Genomic DNA, 17,715 nt, shown 5'->3' on the forward strand with positions numbered 1-17,715 from the left:
GTGTGAATCTCCCTCCTCTCTGTTCCCACTGCACTGTGTCTACTTCTAACACTGGAAGCATCCCATTCTGCCTTGAATTAAAATTCTGATGCGTAAGTTCTAGTCCTACCCAGGAGGCTGACAGCACCTGTGGGGCTAGAACCAGGACCTCGTCATCCCCCACACACCGCAGAGTGGGGCTCTGCACCTGATGGGTTCACGGCTGAATCCTCCTGATGTTCCGGAGGCTCCCTATTCCGGCTCAGCTCTGGCTCTGCACACAGCCACACCTCTTGGCTGCTTTCCACCCTCTGCTCCTGCCAGCTACGCTCCTCTCCTTCCCAATCATGCCAGTTCTTTGCCATTCCTGCACCTGGGCTCCAGGTAGGTACTGCCCTCTCCCTCACCAAATCCTGTCCAGCCTTGAAGGCTCTGGTAGAGCTGTATCCCATCCATAAACTCTTCAGCACAGCTCCTGCCTCCACAGAGCGACCACAGCATTTTCAGCACCAACAGCAGAATTTGTGAATGGAGAGGCCAAGCCCGAGAGGACAGGGATGAAAGACCAAGAGGCAGGCCGTGTGCGGTGGCTCACGCCTGTAATCCCAGCACTTTGGGAGGCCAAGGCGGGCGGATCACTTGAGGTCAGGAGTTCAAGACCAGTCTGGCCAACATGGTGAAACCCTGTCTCTACTGAAAAAATACGAAAATTAGCTGGGTTTGGTGGCAGATGCTTGTAATCTCAGCTACTCAGGAGGCTGAGACTGGAGAATTGCTTGAAACTGGGAGGCGGAGGTTGCAGTGAGCAGAGATCGTGCCACTGCACTCTAGCCTGGGTGACAGGGTGAGACTCTGTCTAAAAAACAAAACAAAACAAAGACAAAGAGGCAGCAGATGCCACAGGAGTTCAGGAGGGTGGCAGGTGCTTTGGTATTTAGCACACCACCCTGGCAAAGAGAAGGTGGCTAACACCGAGGCCCACAACGTGCCGGGCACTGTGAATTTTCCCCTCAAAAGCTCTCTGAGGCACGTCCTGCCATTTTCATTTTACAGTGAGGAAACTGAGGGTCAGAGGGGAACTCATTCAAGTCAAGCAGCCGAGTCAGGAAGGGAACTAACACCCGGGCCACACTAACACATGGATGTGTGCATTCATATCCAGCGGCTGAACATGGAGTTGACACCATCTAGAGTTAACTTATTTGAGCAAACAACTGTTGGGAGTTATTTGTCAATATCTGTCTGTCTTCACTCCCCAGGATGCTGCTGAGACGACACACCCACCCAGCCTGGGCTCCCCCTGCCCCGGGACCTTGCAAGGGCCCTGCTACCTGCCTGCCTATGTACCCCCAGGAACTCTCTTCCTGATGCCCCACAGTGACACCTACTGCCCATTCTTTCCTTCTTGAAACTTGCCTTTCCCTTGGCTTCTGTGTCACCAGTTCCCCCCGGTTTCCTGGTTTTCCTTCTACTTCTGTGCCATCGTGCCTCCATTTCCTTCTCTGCCCACGCTTCCCAGTTAAAGGCTAGAGAGCTTCAGGTTCGTTCCCCAGCCACCCTGGCATGCTGCACCCTCCCTGAAAGTTCTCATCTGTCCAACAGCTTTAAGTACAGATGCTGCTGAGTCCATGTTCCACTTACGCTGTGCTGTGTCCCTGGATTCCCCAAACTCTCAGACTCACCTCAGATTTCTCCACGTGCTTTTCTCCACGCCTGGAACACTTTTCCCTGTCAACCTTGGCCTGTCCCTGCTCATCCTCTCCTCAGGTCTTAGTTTAGCTGCCACCTTCTTCCCCTCTCAGAGCACCCCTGTCACTGACTGTAGCCACCAGCTTCAAGGCTGCCTGTTCTTTGATTCAGGGCCAGTGTCTGTCCCAGGAACTGCGCTTCTCATGCTGGGCACAGACCTTAGCACACAGCAGAGGCTAAGTGAACATGAGCTGAATAATGAACCAACGAGAGAACTCTCAACTGCAAACCTCCCCAAGATCTTATCAGCTGCAGACTCATAGATCTTGCCTACTGGTTAGCCCCGTGGGGGTGACGTCTGTCCTGCAGGCAGCTCGAAGTCAGCACATCTGAAATGGAATATGGCATCTTCCCTCACCCCTGGCCTATAAAGTTTATTCCTTTTCCTTTAGCTCCTCCTACATTGAAAAAGTCTGCCCTCTGTTTCACCTCTGCCCAAGCAAGAAATCTGGAAGTTGTGCCAATTGAGATCATTGCTCTCAACTTGGCCTAGCTCACTTCAGCCCAGCCGCTGCCACCTTGGCTCAGGCCTGGGGCATTTCTCATCCGCATTCCTGAAAGAGGTTCCCAAATGGAATTCCTGCTTCTAGTCTGCTCTCAGATGCTGAGTATTTGTGTCCCACCCCAAATTCCTGCATTGAAGCGCGATGGTTTTAGGGGATGGGGCCCTGGAGGAGTAATGAGGTCTAGAAGAGGTCACGAGGGTGTGGTCCCCATAGTGGGAATGGGGATCCTATAAGAAGTGACTGGAGGGCCTTCTCTCCCTCCCCGCCTCCTGTTTCACCCCTCAACTCCTGCCTGTCATGTGAGGACATCTGCGAGCCAGGCAGAGGGCTTCACCCAGGAATGCATCAGCTGGCACCCGGATCCTGGACCTTCCCCACCTCCAAAATCATGGGAAAGACATGTTGCTGAAGCCACCCAGTCTGTGGAATGTTGTTCTAGTGGCCTGAGCTGAGTGAAACACACTGCATTTCCTCAGTGTGAAACTGGCATGAGCTTGTAGTCTATGGCTGTCAAGAGCTGGTGATAAAGGCAGACACAGTTCTCCAGGTGGCCCTTGGTCACCTCCGCGGCTCTGTCCGCACCATTCCCACCTGCCTGCCTCCGGCCCCTGCAGCTTCTGGCGTTCCTGAGCCTGCTGTGCTGCTGCTCTCTGAGCTTTGCACTCTGCTTTGTCTGCATGATCTGTCCCTCCCACTGTGGGGCGACTCTCCCCTAGTGCTTCAGGGCATGGCTCAAACGTCCCCTCCCGAGGGGAGCCCTGGTTGGTTCCCCAGCCTCTGTTCAACTTCCCTTTTTGTGCATTCCCAGCACCCCGTGCATGCTTCTGGCATGACAGGATCACCCTGGGGTGGCTATTTCCTTACAGATCTGTATCCTCCACAAGTTTGTAAATGTCTGTCTCATTCATCTTCGTGCCCCCAGCCTCTGACACAGTGCAGAGGACACAGTGCGCAGTCACAGATTTGAAGGAATAAACACATTTTTACATGGGCTAGAGAACATATTTAGAATGTGGAATCCACAGGGGATGTTTGTGTCATGTCAGGATATCCTGAGGGAGAACAGAGGAAGCCAAAAAATGGACCTGCCCTATTTCCAGCACTTCTGGACAGAGCTCATCACAAAGGAAGAAAGAAATCCCAGACCTCACTCACCTCTCACTGACAGCGAGGTTCTGTTGCTTTAAATAGCCCAGAAAAGTGTTGAGGACCCAACTAGTCACCTTTTTTGGCTCTGCCCTAGTTTCTTTTATCACATTTTGGAAGAACTCCAGTAGGCCGACTTCGTTCTGTTAAAAAAAAAAAAGAAAATTACATAAAGCCTCCCCAAAAATGAAAGATCAGCATTCTGAAGGCAAATCTGAAACTGTCACCCTTTGCCTCCTCTGAGACAGCCACTTTTTCTTTGCTAAACCCTGAGATGTCACCAGAAAATTCTGATCACTTTCAGCTAAGGACAACTACTCTACTACTGTCACTGTGCATTTTCACAGCATTTTCTCAAAAGGATAAACACGTTTTAGAGAGCCCTGACTTTGCAGACCAGAGGGACGGTGAAATTCCACATCCCCAAACCCACTTGCTTTCTCCGTGTTTGCTGTGTGTAACCTGCAATCTCCATCCCTGAGCTGTAAACTGGGCCTAAAATGTTTGGCCTGACTTTAATGCCCCTTTTCTTTCCAGGCCTGTCCTCTGCTGAAGTCCCAGTAATTGCTGGAAAAGAGGGTAAAAAACAAAGCAAAATCAAGAAAGAACAAACAGAATATTCTACCTCTGAAAAATCAAAAGTGGACCATACCTGTACTGATTTTCATATCATGACAAGAAGTAGGCAGGAATGGTTCTGAAATGTTTTCAAAATGAGGGAGAACATGGGCACATGTGTGACCCACTTAGGCCACTTAATAACAGGTGGAGGAGGCAGCAGCCTCCCAGCCTCTGAGCTGGGCCAGGTACAAGAGGCCCTGCCTCTCATTGTGTTCTGGGAAAATGATCAGCCAGAGACTTGTTTCATCAAGACTGTACCACTCCACTTCTCCCCCTCTGAACTCTCAGCCCCACGAGTCAGGGCTGTGCCCTCCCTGTTCACGATATAGCTACAGCTAAGTCCATGCTGGGCCATGGCAGCTGCTCAGTATTAGGTTGGTGCAAAAGTAACTGCAGTTTCGCCATCTTTCAATGGCAAGAACTGCAATTACTTTTGCACCAACCTAATATCAGCAGACAGAATTGATGTCTCCCATCAGCACGTATGTGTTGGAAATCACACACGAGCGCACATTCTTATCATACCATGTTCACCTTTAAATACTGCAACTGCCACAACTATGCATATGACCAGCCCTGAGGCACTTACCAGGTTCTATACTACAGCTTGCTGCCAGCTCAGATAGTTTCGACACAATCAAGAAATTTAGCTAAGTCCACCCCTACTATTTCAATAAGAAAAATAAAAACTGTGCTGCTCAGAAAGGGAAGGCTGAAATTTCCAAATTCAGAGGGTATACATTTTAAGCAGTAGATTTCCCTTACCCACAGAAATTCAAATCAAAGTACACTTTTCTTGAAATAATCCTTTTAAGGTCACACTGCACCTAAAGCTCCTACCCCTGCTCCTTTCAGAGACCCTTCATTAACCAAAAGAATTTTCTGGAAAAAATGAGATACTGGGAACAAGCAAGATATACTAACAAAAGTGCTCTCCAAGTGTAGCTATTGTAGCTGCTGGAATACACACACAGGCACAGCAGAAATTCCATAATAATAAAAAACCCTACATGTTCTTTGTAACAAATAAATTCTCTGGTGACAAGCCTACTGAATAATCCTGTAATCATCTCTTGAATCTCTTTTCAAGCCAGTGCTATTATTCTGCTCATGCTAAATCAGGGCAGAGGCCACCTCGGCAGCCCAAGCTTGACTACAGATAAAGGCAGAGCCAGGCAACTTGAAGAGGAAATTCTGCTTAACTTATGGAAAAGTATTCAAACTTCCACAATAGTACACAAATCACTGGGGAAGCAGAAAACTGCTATCTGGCCCAAATCAGACGGGCAGAATTCCCTTTGTTCTAACCCAGACAGGCTGGCCCACTGGTAAAATGAGCTGTCAGGAGAACTCTTTGCTTTGCCAGGGAAAGGGTTTTCTAAATCCACCTAGAAATATTGCACTTAAACTCACAGGCTTGGCTGAGTTGCTGGGACGTGATGAATATCTATTCCTCTACCCTTGAGTGGTTTTTTTATTGGATGGATAACACGGCAAGTCAGATTTCTGTTTGTCTTTTCATGTCAGTGCTGTGATGAAGCCTCTCTGAGCTGGAACTGTACTTCACTAGGGGATACATAGTTTCAGTTCACAATTTAAAGCAGACAGGAAAATCTGTGGTGGTGATGGGGTGAGCTATAGCGAGTGAGGCTGAAGGAGGCTGAGCTGCAGCCACCCAGGGAATGATGGATCAATAAAAGCTGCACATGGGCTGCCCGCTCTGCTCTTCATAGCAGAAGCCGCTTCTCAGGGAAGAAACACACACATTCTGGTTTCCTCGTCTTCTTAGTTTTTCCATGAGATTGGCAAATGCTAATAAGCTTGGCACGAATCTCAGAGTCTCTGGTGAACATGTCAGTGCAGCCATCTGGTTTTCTCAGAAAAACAGTGAGCTGGTAATTCCCTTACATAAAAATCATATGAAGAGCAATGCAGAAAGGCCACAGCATTAGGGGACCTTTAATGTCCTCCTCAAAAGCAACAAGCAAGCATTCGACTCAGGATGAACCTACCCTACATGCAACAGAACTGCAACTTCAGCGACACAGAGAGTCAAGTCACCTGGCTGACTGCGACTCTAATTGTTCCTTCAGAGATGGCTAAAGCAGCAGGCATGAGCAGTCCTGTCTTTTGTATAATACCTGACAGTCTCTACAGCTCTATGACTGGGAAGCATCTTTTTCACATTTTAATCAAATTTCCCAAAGCAATGAATTACACCCAGAGCCAGTACTGGCTCCGCCTCTCAGACGTTAACAGGAACCCTTGATTACTAATGATTTGTCAGGTGATCAATGCTGGTGTGAGGCAAAGCAGAGGGACCTGCTCACCGCCACTGCCTGCTCAGGGAAGGAACCTCAGTCTACCTTGCACTAGGCCCTGGGAGCAACCTGCCTCGAAGCGGTCTTCTGTATCCCACCTTCAGAGATGATCGAATGCAAATGCTGGAAGACTCTCCAGTTGGAATAGGACGAAGGCTGATTTCTCAACTGCATTTCTTGTTCTAAGTCACACACCCTGTGAAGCTGATGATAGGCCAGAAACGAGGTGGACTATATTTATTTACGAGAAGATTTACGAGAAGGAAACCTGATAGAGCCAGCTGCCCAGTGGCAGACTCAGAGAAGGAAAAGCAGCCCAGAAGAATGCAAGTTGAGGAACAGCTGGTTATGTGACAGGGAGCGTTCCAACAGCTACAAGGGACTCCAGATGAGCCATTCTGGGCTAGTCAAAGGTGCTCAAGAGTATCTGCTAAATATCTGCTAGACACAGAGCTCAGAACCAGGCCCTGTGGGGTGGCTGCGTGAGGCTACTGCTGCTGCTGAGGACAGTGATAACCAGTTACAGCAGCAGCGGTGATGGGCACCAGGCACCGTCTACGCACTCTCTCCACATTACCTCAATTCATCCCAAAAACAACCCTCTGAGCTCAGCGCTCTCAGGACTTTTACAGATGAGGACACGAGGCACTAACTTGAGGTCCCACAGCAAGAGAGCACTAGAACTAGGACCAAACCTCTGCAGTTTGTGCTTTTAACCTCTGCATGGCACTGCCTTTGAGGAAGAAAAGGTCATGGTCTTTGCCTGCCTGGGACCGAAACTGAGCACCTAGGAGTGCCAGGCACAATGGGAGGCAGCCAGCTCATCTGAAGAAAGCGCTTTCCCACACTTCCATTATTTTATTTGAGAGCTGCCAGCTGTTCAAAGGTTCTTAACATATTAAAAATGTTGCAAGGAAATTAACTTTGAAATCAGAAGGTGAAAATGGCAGGTTTACTTTCTGCCTTTGCCAGTGTACACCTAGGCCACGTGGCACTCAGCTGTGGCATGACACACACCTGTTCCCAGACCAGGAAGGAAGACAGCTGCACACCCGCTGCACAGGCCATACTGGGCTCTGGGGATGGAGGGTGGCCAGAGCTCCTCTGCCCCTCTCCTGCCCCCTGCCTTGCCTCTGCATCCCCTCCCCACACTACTGCTGCCCCAGAAAAGTTCCTGCGAGCACACCCAGACCTGGACACTGCACAATCCTGAACAAGACAAATCTTGTTATTTCTCATACCAATTAAGCATATTGTATTTTATTTATTATTGCATTCTAATTCCTCTAATAGGGTAACTCCTACCTAACTGGGCAGGTCATGCCTGTGATGGGAACTGCTGACTATACAGAGGCTCTACATCTGCAGATGGAACCACGGGGTTTCCACTGGACAAGGCTCTCCCATGTCACAATGCGTCATTTTACAGAGGCACACACTGGAATTGCATCCGTCCCCTTTGCAGCGGGGGTGCTGGGGTGAGCAGCTGCTGAGCATTTGTGCAGATGCTGGAGAAGGCTCATCACCTGCGTATCAACGCAGGCTCTGCTGTTTTATTATTCCTGTGGATTTGGTCATTCTTATAAAGTGAGAAAAACAAAACTCAAATACAACAGCTATGTAAAAAAAATGGCCCTGAAAATAACACCAAATGCTAGTGCTGGGGATGGCAATGAAGCAAAGAGGCCCAGGACAGCGAAAGCTCTCAGCCAGAAAGCAGGCGTCAGGGCAAGGCTAAGGACTGGAATGTTCAGTGGGGTGGTGGCTTGGGTGGGTTCAGGGGAATCGGTGCCCCTTCTGCTTTTCACAGAAACAAGAAGCTGCTGCAAAAATCTTTCAGCAAGTGCTCCTGTGAACAGAAAAATTACTCATTTAGAGAGGCCTCGTCAGTGGAGAAAACAAATGGAAGTTAATTGGTGGTGTGAGGCTGGCACAGGAAACACAACCCCCCCTCCTTAAGAGTGTCAGGAGAAAGCTAGAACAATGCAGAACCTCCTCTGCTGCTGGCAAGAATACAGGGATCTGCAGAGGCTCTGAAATGGACCCACAAACACCACGGGTGTGTTCTCCCAAGGAACACAGAACTAGGGGTCCAGGGCCCTGTTTTGGTGACCATAATTTTCATTCCTGGGTCATTTCCCCAGCAGGGCTTGGGAGCCCCTAAAATCTGAGCAAAACTTTGGTCCCAACCATTTCACTTGTGCTATGTTCCCAGCAAAGCTAGAAAGTAGACAGATCTTGAGTTCAACTCAGGCACCAGTTCCATTCAGGGGATATTCAGACTAACGTGAAAATGACTTTACATCCTCTGAGATGCAGTAACTCCAGGGGAGATGCTGAAGGAAACCAATTTGGGAATAACAATTTCCCCCGAAAAATCAAAATCCAAATAATTCAGGTACTACAAACTGACAGCAGACTGGCACCGCTAAGAGACTATCTGCACGAATGGGACACAGGCAGTGTGTTGTCAAGAAATCAATTCCAATTGTAGTCACATTCCAACACACCTAACACCACCACTGTCAAATCGTCCCCACACGGAAGGAACCTGAGTTTCTCAATAGGAGCTTTCTGGCTGGAGCTTAAAAACAGCAACAGAGGCAGTGAGGATTTGCTCCTTTCCTCCAAGATCTGCCTGAAACCTGAAATAATATTTATTTATCCTGAAAAGGAAATTATTCCACAGGAAATTGGGCTTTGGGATGGGTTGGGGACAGAATCCCTGTGGGTCCCCAAGGCTGGCACTCAGGACTTTACTCCTCCCTGCACTGTCTCCCTACTGGGCAGGATCCTGAGGTGTCACACGGCTCTGAGCCCAGAGCATCTTCCCCTCTGAAAGCTCCTCATCCCTTGCATCCGAAAGAAATGAACTGCTGGTGTTACAGAAGTACAGTTAGATGATACACCTTTTATTCAACTTCACCAGAACAAAACATTGGTTATTTTTCTAGTGTATAGAGTCACTATAAAAGCACCCTTAAGCTAGCAAGCACTGGATGCAATTTTTATAAAATGAAGAATGAAATCAATTTTGAAAATTGCACGGAGCTGAAATACGGTGCCTGACGATGTTGACCAAATAGATTTTCCTTCAACAGTAGTTAGAAGGTGAGTACTCTGCACCTCAGTAAGTCTGGCCAGTCTAAAACCAGTCAATATGTTTTTAGATACTATTAGCTTTAAAGTAGTATTACATATGGGATATACAGATATTTATCATGGGAAATTATTTTATAGGCAATTCATCCAGAAAGCAAACCTGGTCATTTCTGGCTTACTAGCCACTTAAAGGAAAATTCTTGAAAAACAATCCACTTAACAACCAGCTGTAGTCATGATATCTTTTCTGTTTCTTTGTCCCTTGGAGACACCTTAACCTTTTCCATGATGTCAGAAACAAAGGATTATGATTTTAAAAGTGGAAGAACCAGCTGGAGAGAATGAAGTTGTGTAAGTAAGATGACACATCCTGAGGCTGACTATAAAGACAAACACAAGCATACGGCAGCCCAGGGTGCTGATTCGAGGGCTCGCAAGTACATCTTCCTACAGTCTCACTGGGGCCATGTGGGATGTTTCTACAGCCCTGCCTTTCGTGGCTCTCAATGAACTGTTTTAGCGCGTTGCTTGGTGTCAACACTCTTCTCCCTGGTGGCATATTCTTGGGAGTCTGCTTGGCTATATTTAGGCTTTTTTAGATTCAATGAAGATTTGGCTGTGTCTGTCATCTTTGGGGTAAGTGAGTCATCGCCCTCTCTTTCAGCTGGGGAGGGAAACAGCTCTGGTTACCCTGCAGAGCCCTCCTAGCTCTGAAGTGTCAGAGGTCAGATGTGGAATCAAGGGTGTCTGTCCCCGAGTCAGTGTTTTAGCTCAATGCCCTGTAGGACTGCTCTGGAGAGACATGGAAAAGCTGAAGCACTGACATTTGGAACTAGCATCCGGCACTGCAGTCAGGGTGGCAGGCCCTCAAGAAAGACTCAACTCGGGATGCTCTGGCTTCCTTCGCTGAAATCTCTCACTGATGAGCTTCAAATCTTCCCATCTACTGACTTCATGCACAGCCAGGGCCCTGCAAGCTCATCTCTGCTTCCTACCAAGTTCCTATTAAGTGCCAGTCTTGAAGGACAGGAGGCACCAGGCAAAATCAAGCCACAAATGCCACAAACTCTGCCCTACGTGGAGACACTTCTCAGTTTCTTTTTTCTTTTTTTAAAGTTTAGAGATAGGGTCTCTCTCTGTTGCCCAGGCTGGACTGCAGTGGCACGACCACAGCTCGCTATAGCCTCGAATTCCTGGGCTCAAGCAATCCTCCCACCTCAGCCTCTCGAGTAGCTGGGACTACAGGTGTGTGCCACCACGCCCGGCTAATTTAAATTTTTTTTTTTTTTTTTTTTTTTGTAGAGACAGGGGTCTCACTATGTTGTTGCCCAAACTGGTCTCAAAATCCTGGCCAAAAGTGATCCTCTCACCTTGGCCTCCCAGAGTGCTGGGATTACAGGTGTGAGTCACCGTGCCTGGAACTTCCCAATGATCCAGACAGGACTCAAGGGCCTCCAGCAGAAGGTTTAAGAAACAAAATAAATAAAGCTGCAGAGGACAGCTTATATTACTTTTCTTCTAACTTTATTTTTTCACTTAGAAAATAGACATGATTTCTGCTTTTCATTGGCGTTGACTGATTTTCACTAAATTTAGTGGATGGCACTTTATGTTTATTTATAGGGCAGTCTGGCATCTTAAAAACCAATAGGAGTGGTAAAAACTTTTAAATGAATCTATGTTCTGTGATTGTGCTGCACAAAAGGCTAGTGGCATGAATGTTAACATAAGTAAAAACTGTTTTCTCCACTAATGAAACAAAAGTGACCCCAAACAGCAATTAACTAAAAACATTATTTCTGTTTGACATTATAGCACATTATATATGCAAGCGGGCACCAGAGCTTAGGAATGAAGAGCGTGGGCCTTGAAGTCAGCATGATCTGAATGTGACTCCAATACGGGCTTGGGGAAGTTACTGAACCAAAGAGGTTACATTTCCCTACCTGTAAATGGGGAGAGCAGCAGTCCCTGCCTCAGAGGGTTGCTGTAAGAATAGATTAAAAAGTCGTACAATGTGAATTGCAGAGCATGCTAGAAGCAGGCAGCCTTTTCTAGGCTGCTTAGGCAAATGGCTACAATGCTTTTATGTTCTCTGAGTGAAGTAAAGCACAGAGTTTAGGAAGAGATGACCCACAGAAATCAGCCGGGGAGGATTTTGCTAAGAAAAATGCACATGCATATAATTCTGATCATTCTATTATAATAACTACTACTGATATACTGACTCAGAGAAAAACTTGTTATGCTATTAGAATCTCTCGTTTTTTCAGAATCCTAATGCCTGGATTTCAGCTTCAACATTTCTATTCTTTAATCTGTACAAATGAGGTCACGTAGAGAAAAGGAAACACTTATATACGGTTGCTGGGAATGTAAATTAGTACAGCCTCTATGGAAAACAGTATGGAGGTTCCCTAAAGAACTACAAATAGAGCTACCATTCAATCCAGCAATCCCACTACTGGGCATCTAGCCAAAGGAAAAGAAATCATCATTTAAAAAAGATACCTGCAAGCAAATGTTTATCACAGCACTATTCACAATAGTAGAGATATGGAATCAACGTAAGCGTCCATCAAAGGATGACTGGATAAAGAAGTTGTGGTATAACTACACAATGAAATATTATTCAGCTATAAAAAAGAATGGAATCATGTCTTTTGCAACAACATGGATGAACTGGAGGCCACTATTTTAAGTGAAACGACACTGAAACAGAAAATCAAATACCACATGTTCTCACTGATAAGTGGCAGCTAAACGTGTACCCAGGGACACAGAGTGTGGAATAACAGACACTGAAGACTTGGAAGGGTAGGAGGGGAATAAAGGATGACAAATAATTACTGGGTACAATGTACATGATTTGGGTGATGGTTACACTGTAAGTCCAGACTTACACTATGCAATATATCTGTGTATCAAAATTGCACTTGTAGCCCCTACATTTATAATAAATTTTATAATCATAAATATTTCTGTATATGTGTTTTATAATATATATGAATTTATATATAGAGAAAAGCTAACCTTGCTTCTCTAGCTTATGTCAAGTTGCCTTGACATATATGTTTATATACATACACACACACAAAATCAAGTTGCCTTGATTTCTGTCCCAGCTACTCGGGAGGCTGAGGAGGAGAATGGCGTGAACCCGGGAGGCGGAGCTTGCAGTGAGCCGAGATCGCGCCACTGCACTCCAGTCTAGGCGACAAAGCGAGACTCCGTCTCAAAAACAAACAAACAAAAAAAATCGATTTCATATATATATATATGAAATTGAGGCAACTTGACATAAGCTAGAGAAGCAAGGTTAGCTAAATAGGCTGAAGTTTTAGGTGGGGCAAGATACCCCATGATTCTCTGGGTCGTCAAAGCATGGTTTATATACCTGACCTTTGGAAACAGGGATGCTTTTATCAGGAACACTGCTTCTCCCAGGATGTTCCTGTGTGCTGTGATAACATCCCATTCACTCACCCGTCTGTCCACCCAGTCATGGAGTACCTACTGTGTCAGGTATTGTGTGTGGTAGACGCTAAAGTATAACATTAGAGTTCTGTAAATATTAAGAATAATTTGGTGCTCACTGCACAATAAAATGACAAGATAAATTAAAGACTAGAGTTAAATTCTGAAGTTTTTCATCATTTGTGGGTGAGGTATGCGTGGGGGTGGGCATGCGCATAACGCTTAATTTAATAAGCAATCCAAAGACACGGAGCACAGAGTTGCAGCTCTGCGAAGCACACCTCCACCACTGCTATTTATTTAATGAATACTCCTGGGCGCTCTTTAAATTGAAAGATGGTTCATTAGATTTGTGCATCTGCCCTTCTCAGCAATCTGCTGTGTTTCTGATGAACGCAGGAAAAAACATGAACATATCATTTTCGGGTATGTTATGAGTAACGCAGCTTCCAATGATTACAAAGTCATAAAGGGCTCAGGCTGCCTAATTTCAGGAAAACAATTTGTCTGAATCATTCTCTTTCCATTCCTATCTCATTCTAATCTCACTCATCTTGGAAATTTCAAGTACTAGCCCTTTAAAGGAAAAATACTAATCACCCAATACATTATCTGCAAGCCATAAAAATAAGGACGTTTTTAAGGTATCAAAAAAAGTCCTTTCAAAAATGGCCAAAAAATTCACTCTTTTTTTTTTCCAATCAAGTTAACCACTACCTCTTGTGGGCCCTGATCCTACATTATCCATCTATCTAGTGTAATCTGTCCTGGGGGCTGGTTATTGTAGTGGGGTGTGTGTGTGTGTGTGTGTGTGCATGTGTGTGTATAAATTCTTGGAAGGCAAAAAAAAAAAAAATCTTTTGTTTCTGTCTCAGTACGTGCTATACAGAAGATGCTAATAAAAGTGCTGAACCAGGCCAGGCGTGGTGGCTCACACCTGTAATCCCAGCACTTTGGGAGGCAGAGGCAAGCGGATCACTTGAGGCCAGGAGTTCAACCAGCCTGGCCAACATGGCAAAATCCTGTCTCTACTAAAAATACAAAAAATTAGCCAGGAGTGGTGGTGCATGCCTGGAATCCCAGCTACTCAGGAGGCTGAGATGGGAGGATGTCTTGAATCTGGGAGGCAGAGGTTGCAGTAAGCCGAGATCATGCCACTGCACTCCAGCCTGGGCGAGAGTTGAGACCCTGTCTCAAAAAAAAAAAAAAAAAAAAAAGTGCTGAACTAAATAACTGAAGGTAGGTTTCCCTATACAGGCCTTTAAACTATTAAAATATAGACTCACTCATTTGCCAGCCCCTAGCAAACACCTATTTAAGGCCTACTAGGTTTGGGCACCATGCAGGACCCATGAATAAAGACAAGGACACAAACACAAATACAAAAATGTCCCTGCCCTCATGGAGCTTATGCTTAGTGAGGTGAGGCAGGCACTGTCCCCATCACCCCTCATCAACGGCCGAGAGTAACAATCCTATGGAAATGCCCTCTGAAGGGGGCACAGATTCTCATACAGTGCCTTGAACAGAAACAGCTGTATTCTTGAGGAGAGATTCTGAAAGTTTCTTTCACTCTCTTATGGAGACAGCTAATACACACACACACACACAAATTAATGTTATATATAGTCAATTTCTCTATGAAATCACATTTTGAGCAAAGAAACCTTGGCCATTTCTTGGTTCATCATACACTACCTCAAAGGGTTGGCTTGGGCTCCTGCTGAGTGGAGGGAGGTAACTTAAATCTTTGAGGCTGGATAGTCTTGGTCCCTTCCTCCCATCTCCTGTGTAATTTCACAAATAGTAATAAAAGGTAGGACTAGAATTCAGTGTTTATTTCAAGTAGGTTGGAAACTCAAGTGGTCAAGCTGGTGGGGAAGATGTATAAGACTAAAACGTAGTTTTGTTACGTCAACCTAGGAAAAATACATGAATTGTAAGAGGCTTTGGGTTAAGAGGTGCTCTGTACGGAATGCTGACTGACTCAGTCATAGTCAAAGTGTGGCATTAAGCACTGCTAATGTTGTGCTCATCTGTGCTGAGTAGCAGAGAGGATGAAGCAGTCCTTGCCTTCAAGATGCTGAACAACATACACTAATAAGTACTTAAAAGACAGTGATATAATTGCCAGAGAGGTAAGAAGATCAAACAGCAGCCCACAGGAGGCAGTGACCAACTCTGCTTCTCCAAGTAGCTGATTTATGGATGATGAAGAGAGAATCACATGCATCTGACTGCCTATGTTGTACTGTAAATGCTAGGATGTTGTTATTGGAAGTGTATAAATAGACATATAAATAGGTATACTCCAGCATCCCAATGTAGTTATGACTGGCCATCCAAAAAGCAAAAATCCAGTTTCCACAGATCCTGCTGCCCCAAAAGATAGGTGTGGCATATACTGATTCCCTGGAAGATGCAGCAACAAAACTTCCCACTTCCTTCCTAACAGACAAGACGACAACAACTGTGACAAAATGCTACCCTCACTGATGCCGCATCACTTTAATGCTGCCATGACAAAGAAAACCACAAAGCCCCAGGCAGCTTTGAAAAGGATGGAAAATCCCTAAGCAGATCTCGACAGTGTCAGGTTCTCTACCAGCCACGTCAGAGGCAGCCTCAAGCCTCAAAGGACTGATACTTTTAGTCAGAGTTTTTAGTATTTCATGTGGAATAAATGTTTTCTTCTGAAATTGGCAAAACAACTGGCTGGCTTTTGAGAACGCAACATCCTGCCAGCCCTGTCATGGCTCGATACAGCTAGACATCCAGAAACCCTATACATTGATTTTCTTTTGTGCTTCAGACACATGGGAAAAACTCATCCATAACATTTGGACAGTCTTTAAGAAGTCTCCACAGCTGCTGTGGTCAGGCGTTCATTTCTACACAGAAGAAATGACTAACACAAGATTATGTTTCATCTTCTGGTTGGATGAGGAGCATTTACCATAAAGGGTAGTGAGCAAAGGTTACTACATCTTATTCTTCTCAGTAGCATCTATAGTACAACCCAAGAAACACGCCCACCCCACTCAGAGCCCATGGCAGCCTGCGTGTGGTGGGGTCTCTGAAGGGAACTGCCCCATCTGCTGAGCCGGGATGCTCTTGGCATCTGATCAATACCTACCAGCAAAGTGAAGCTGTGTTCCAGCAGCATCCCATACTGTTGGACAAGCTTCTCTCGGGTCACACTGGGGAGCTCCGGAAGTGTCTCCCGAATCTGGTCAATATTGATCACTTGCTGTGGGTCTGCACCTGCGGGCAGAGATGTGGTGTCGTAGAGCACCAGGGGAGGCAGGTTGGGTTCTGGCATGAACCTGGGCAGACAGAGGAGACGGGACCTGAATCTGGAGTACTTGGATTAATGAGAAAACAAAACCTCCCCCAGTAATATGAATGTTTCTGTGTTTAGAGGCCATGTTACTTGCAAATATTTTCAAATGTCCTATTATGTCAATTCTGTTTCCCAGGGAAGCCATTGCATAAGTGTCAAAACCTCCAAACCCACCCCTCTCCATGCTTATAAATAAGATGAGTGAAAGAAGCACAACACAGGCTTGAAGTCACACTGGGATTTGTAACTGTGGATCATTCATTCCACAGTTCATCAGGAATTGTGTCCACAGTTGTGTGTTGCTTCATGATGGGGATATGTTCGTAGAGATGTGTCGTTAGGTGATTTCATAATGGGACCATCACAGAGTGCACTCACATGAACCTGGATGGTACAGCCTACTACACATAGGCCATGTGGAGTAGCCTACTGCTCCAAGGCTGCTGAGTGTCCCAAATCCTGCAGGCAACTGTAACACAGTGGCATTGCTGTATCTAAGCATGTCTGAACAAGAAAGGGATGGTAAAAATGCCATATGATAATCTAATGAGACTCCTGTAGCATACGTGATCCACTGTTGACAGAAACATCCATATGCATGCAGGACTATGTCTCATAAAGACACAGGCTGGAAAAAACAGGACCAAATGAGAACAATTTGCTTATCAGAAGGAAAGATGACTTTCCCCCCATTTCAACATTTCTACTATTTTTAGCAGCATTTACATAAACAAAAAATGAAAGGAAAAAAATTTACCCTTGAGAAACAGAAGAAATGAATAGATTTTGCCTAAATAAAATGTGACAGCTGGAGGAGAGGGAGGGAGGGATGAAGAGGTGGAGCACAGGGCATGCAGTGGAACTTCTCAGTGTGACACGATGGTGGATGCATGTCATTGTGCATATGTCAAAACCCACACAATGTACCACACAAACAAGGAACCCTAGTGTAAACCATGGACTCTACCCAATAAGGAAGTGTGATTGGTTTCATCATTGTAACAAATGAACATCTTGCATTACTGTGGCACATTAACAGGAGACTCTGTGGGGACAGTGGGGAGGGGGAGTACGTGAGAATTCTGGACGTTACATTCAATTTTATTGTAAAGCTAAAACTGCTCTAAAAAATGAAGGGAATTAATTTTTTTAAGTGTCGAAGCTGCACCATTGCACGTAATCTTATGAAACAAGATGTCCCTCCCTCTGTTCTCGTCCAGCACTAATGGTTTCTCTCTGCCCATTTTTGTCAAAGGGCTTATGTAGAAAAAGCAGGGTATTCAGAAGAAGTGGTGGTTCGGAGGGAATGGATTCGAAGCACATGCTACCCATCGGCTCACTGCCAGATCTCTTCTGTGAGTTAGTCTGGCTTCTGAGAGCAAGAGGAAACCCAGGGGAAGCTTCCTGCAGCTCACTATCATTTGAGGCATCACGCTGAAGCCACGGGCGGATGGAAAGCCGGACTCCACAT

At 45.8% G+C, this 17,715-nt stretch overlaps 1 protein-coding gene across 2 annotated transcripts in view; it reads right to left on the reverse strand.

Annotated features, from left to right (window-relative positions):
- GATB (glutamyl-tRNA amidotransferase subunit B) overlaps positions 1-17,715 on the reverse strand; it is a 94,430-nt gene that overhangs the window by 14,341 nt on the left and 62,374 nt on the right. For both annotated transcript variants that reach the window (XM_002815216.5, XM_009240372.4), the window contains 2 exons: positions 16,038-16,227; positions 3,390-3,523 (listed from right to left, as the gene is read on the reverse strand). In XM_002815216.5, coding sequence (XP_002815262.3) covers positions 3,390-3,523; positions 16,038-16,227 — 324 coding nt within the window. The remainder of the gene's footprint in view (positions 1-3,389; positions 3,524-16,037; positions 16,228-17,715) is intronic.

This window comes from Pongo abelii, chromosome 3 (genome assembly GCF_028885655.2).
Source record: "Pongo abelii isolate AG06213 chromosome 3, NHGRI_mPonAbe1-v2.0_pri, whole genome shotgun sequence".
Classification (NCBI taxonomy): domain Eukaryota; kingdom Metazoa; phylum Chordata; class Mammalia; order Primates; family Hominidae; genus Pongo; species Pongo abelii.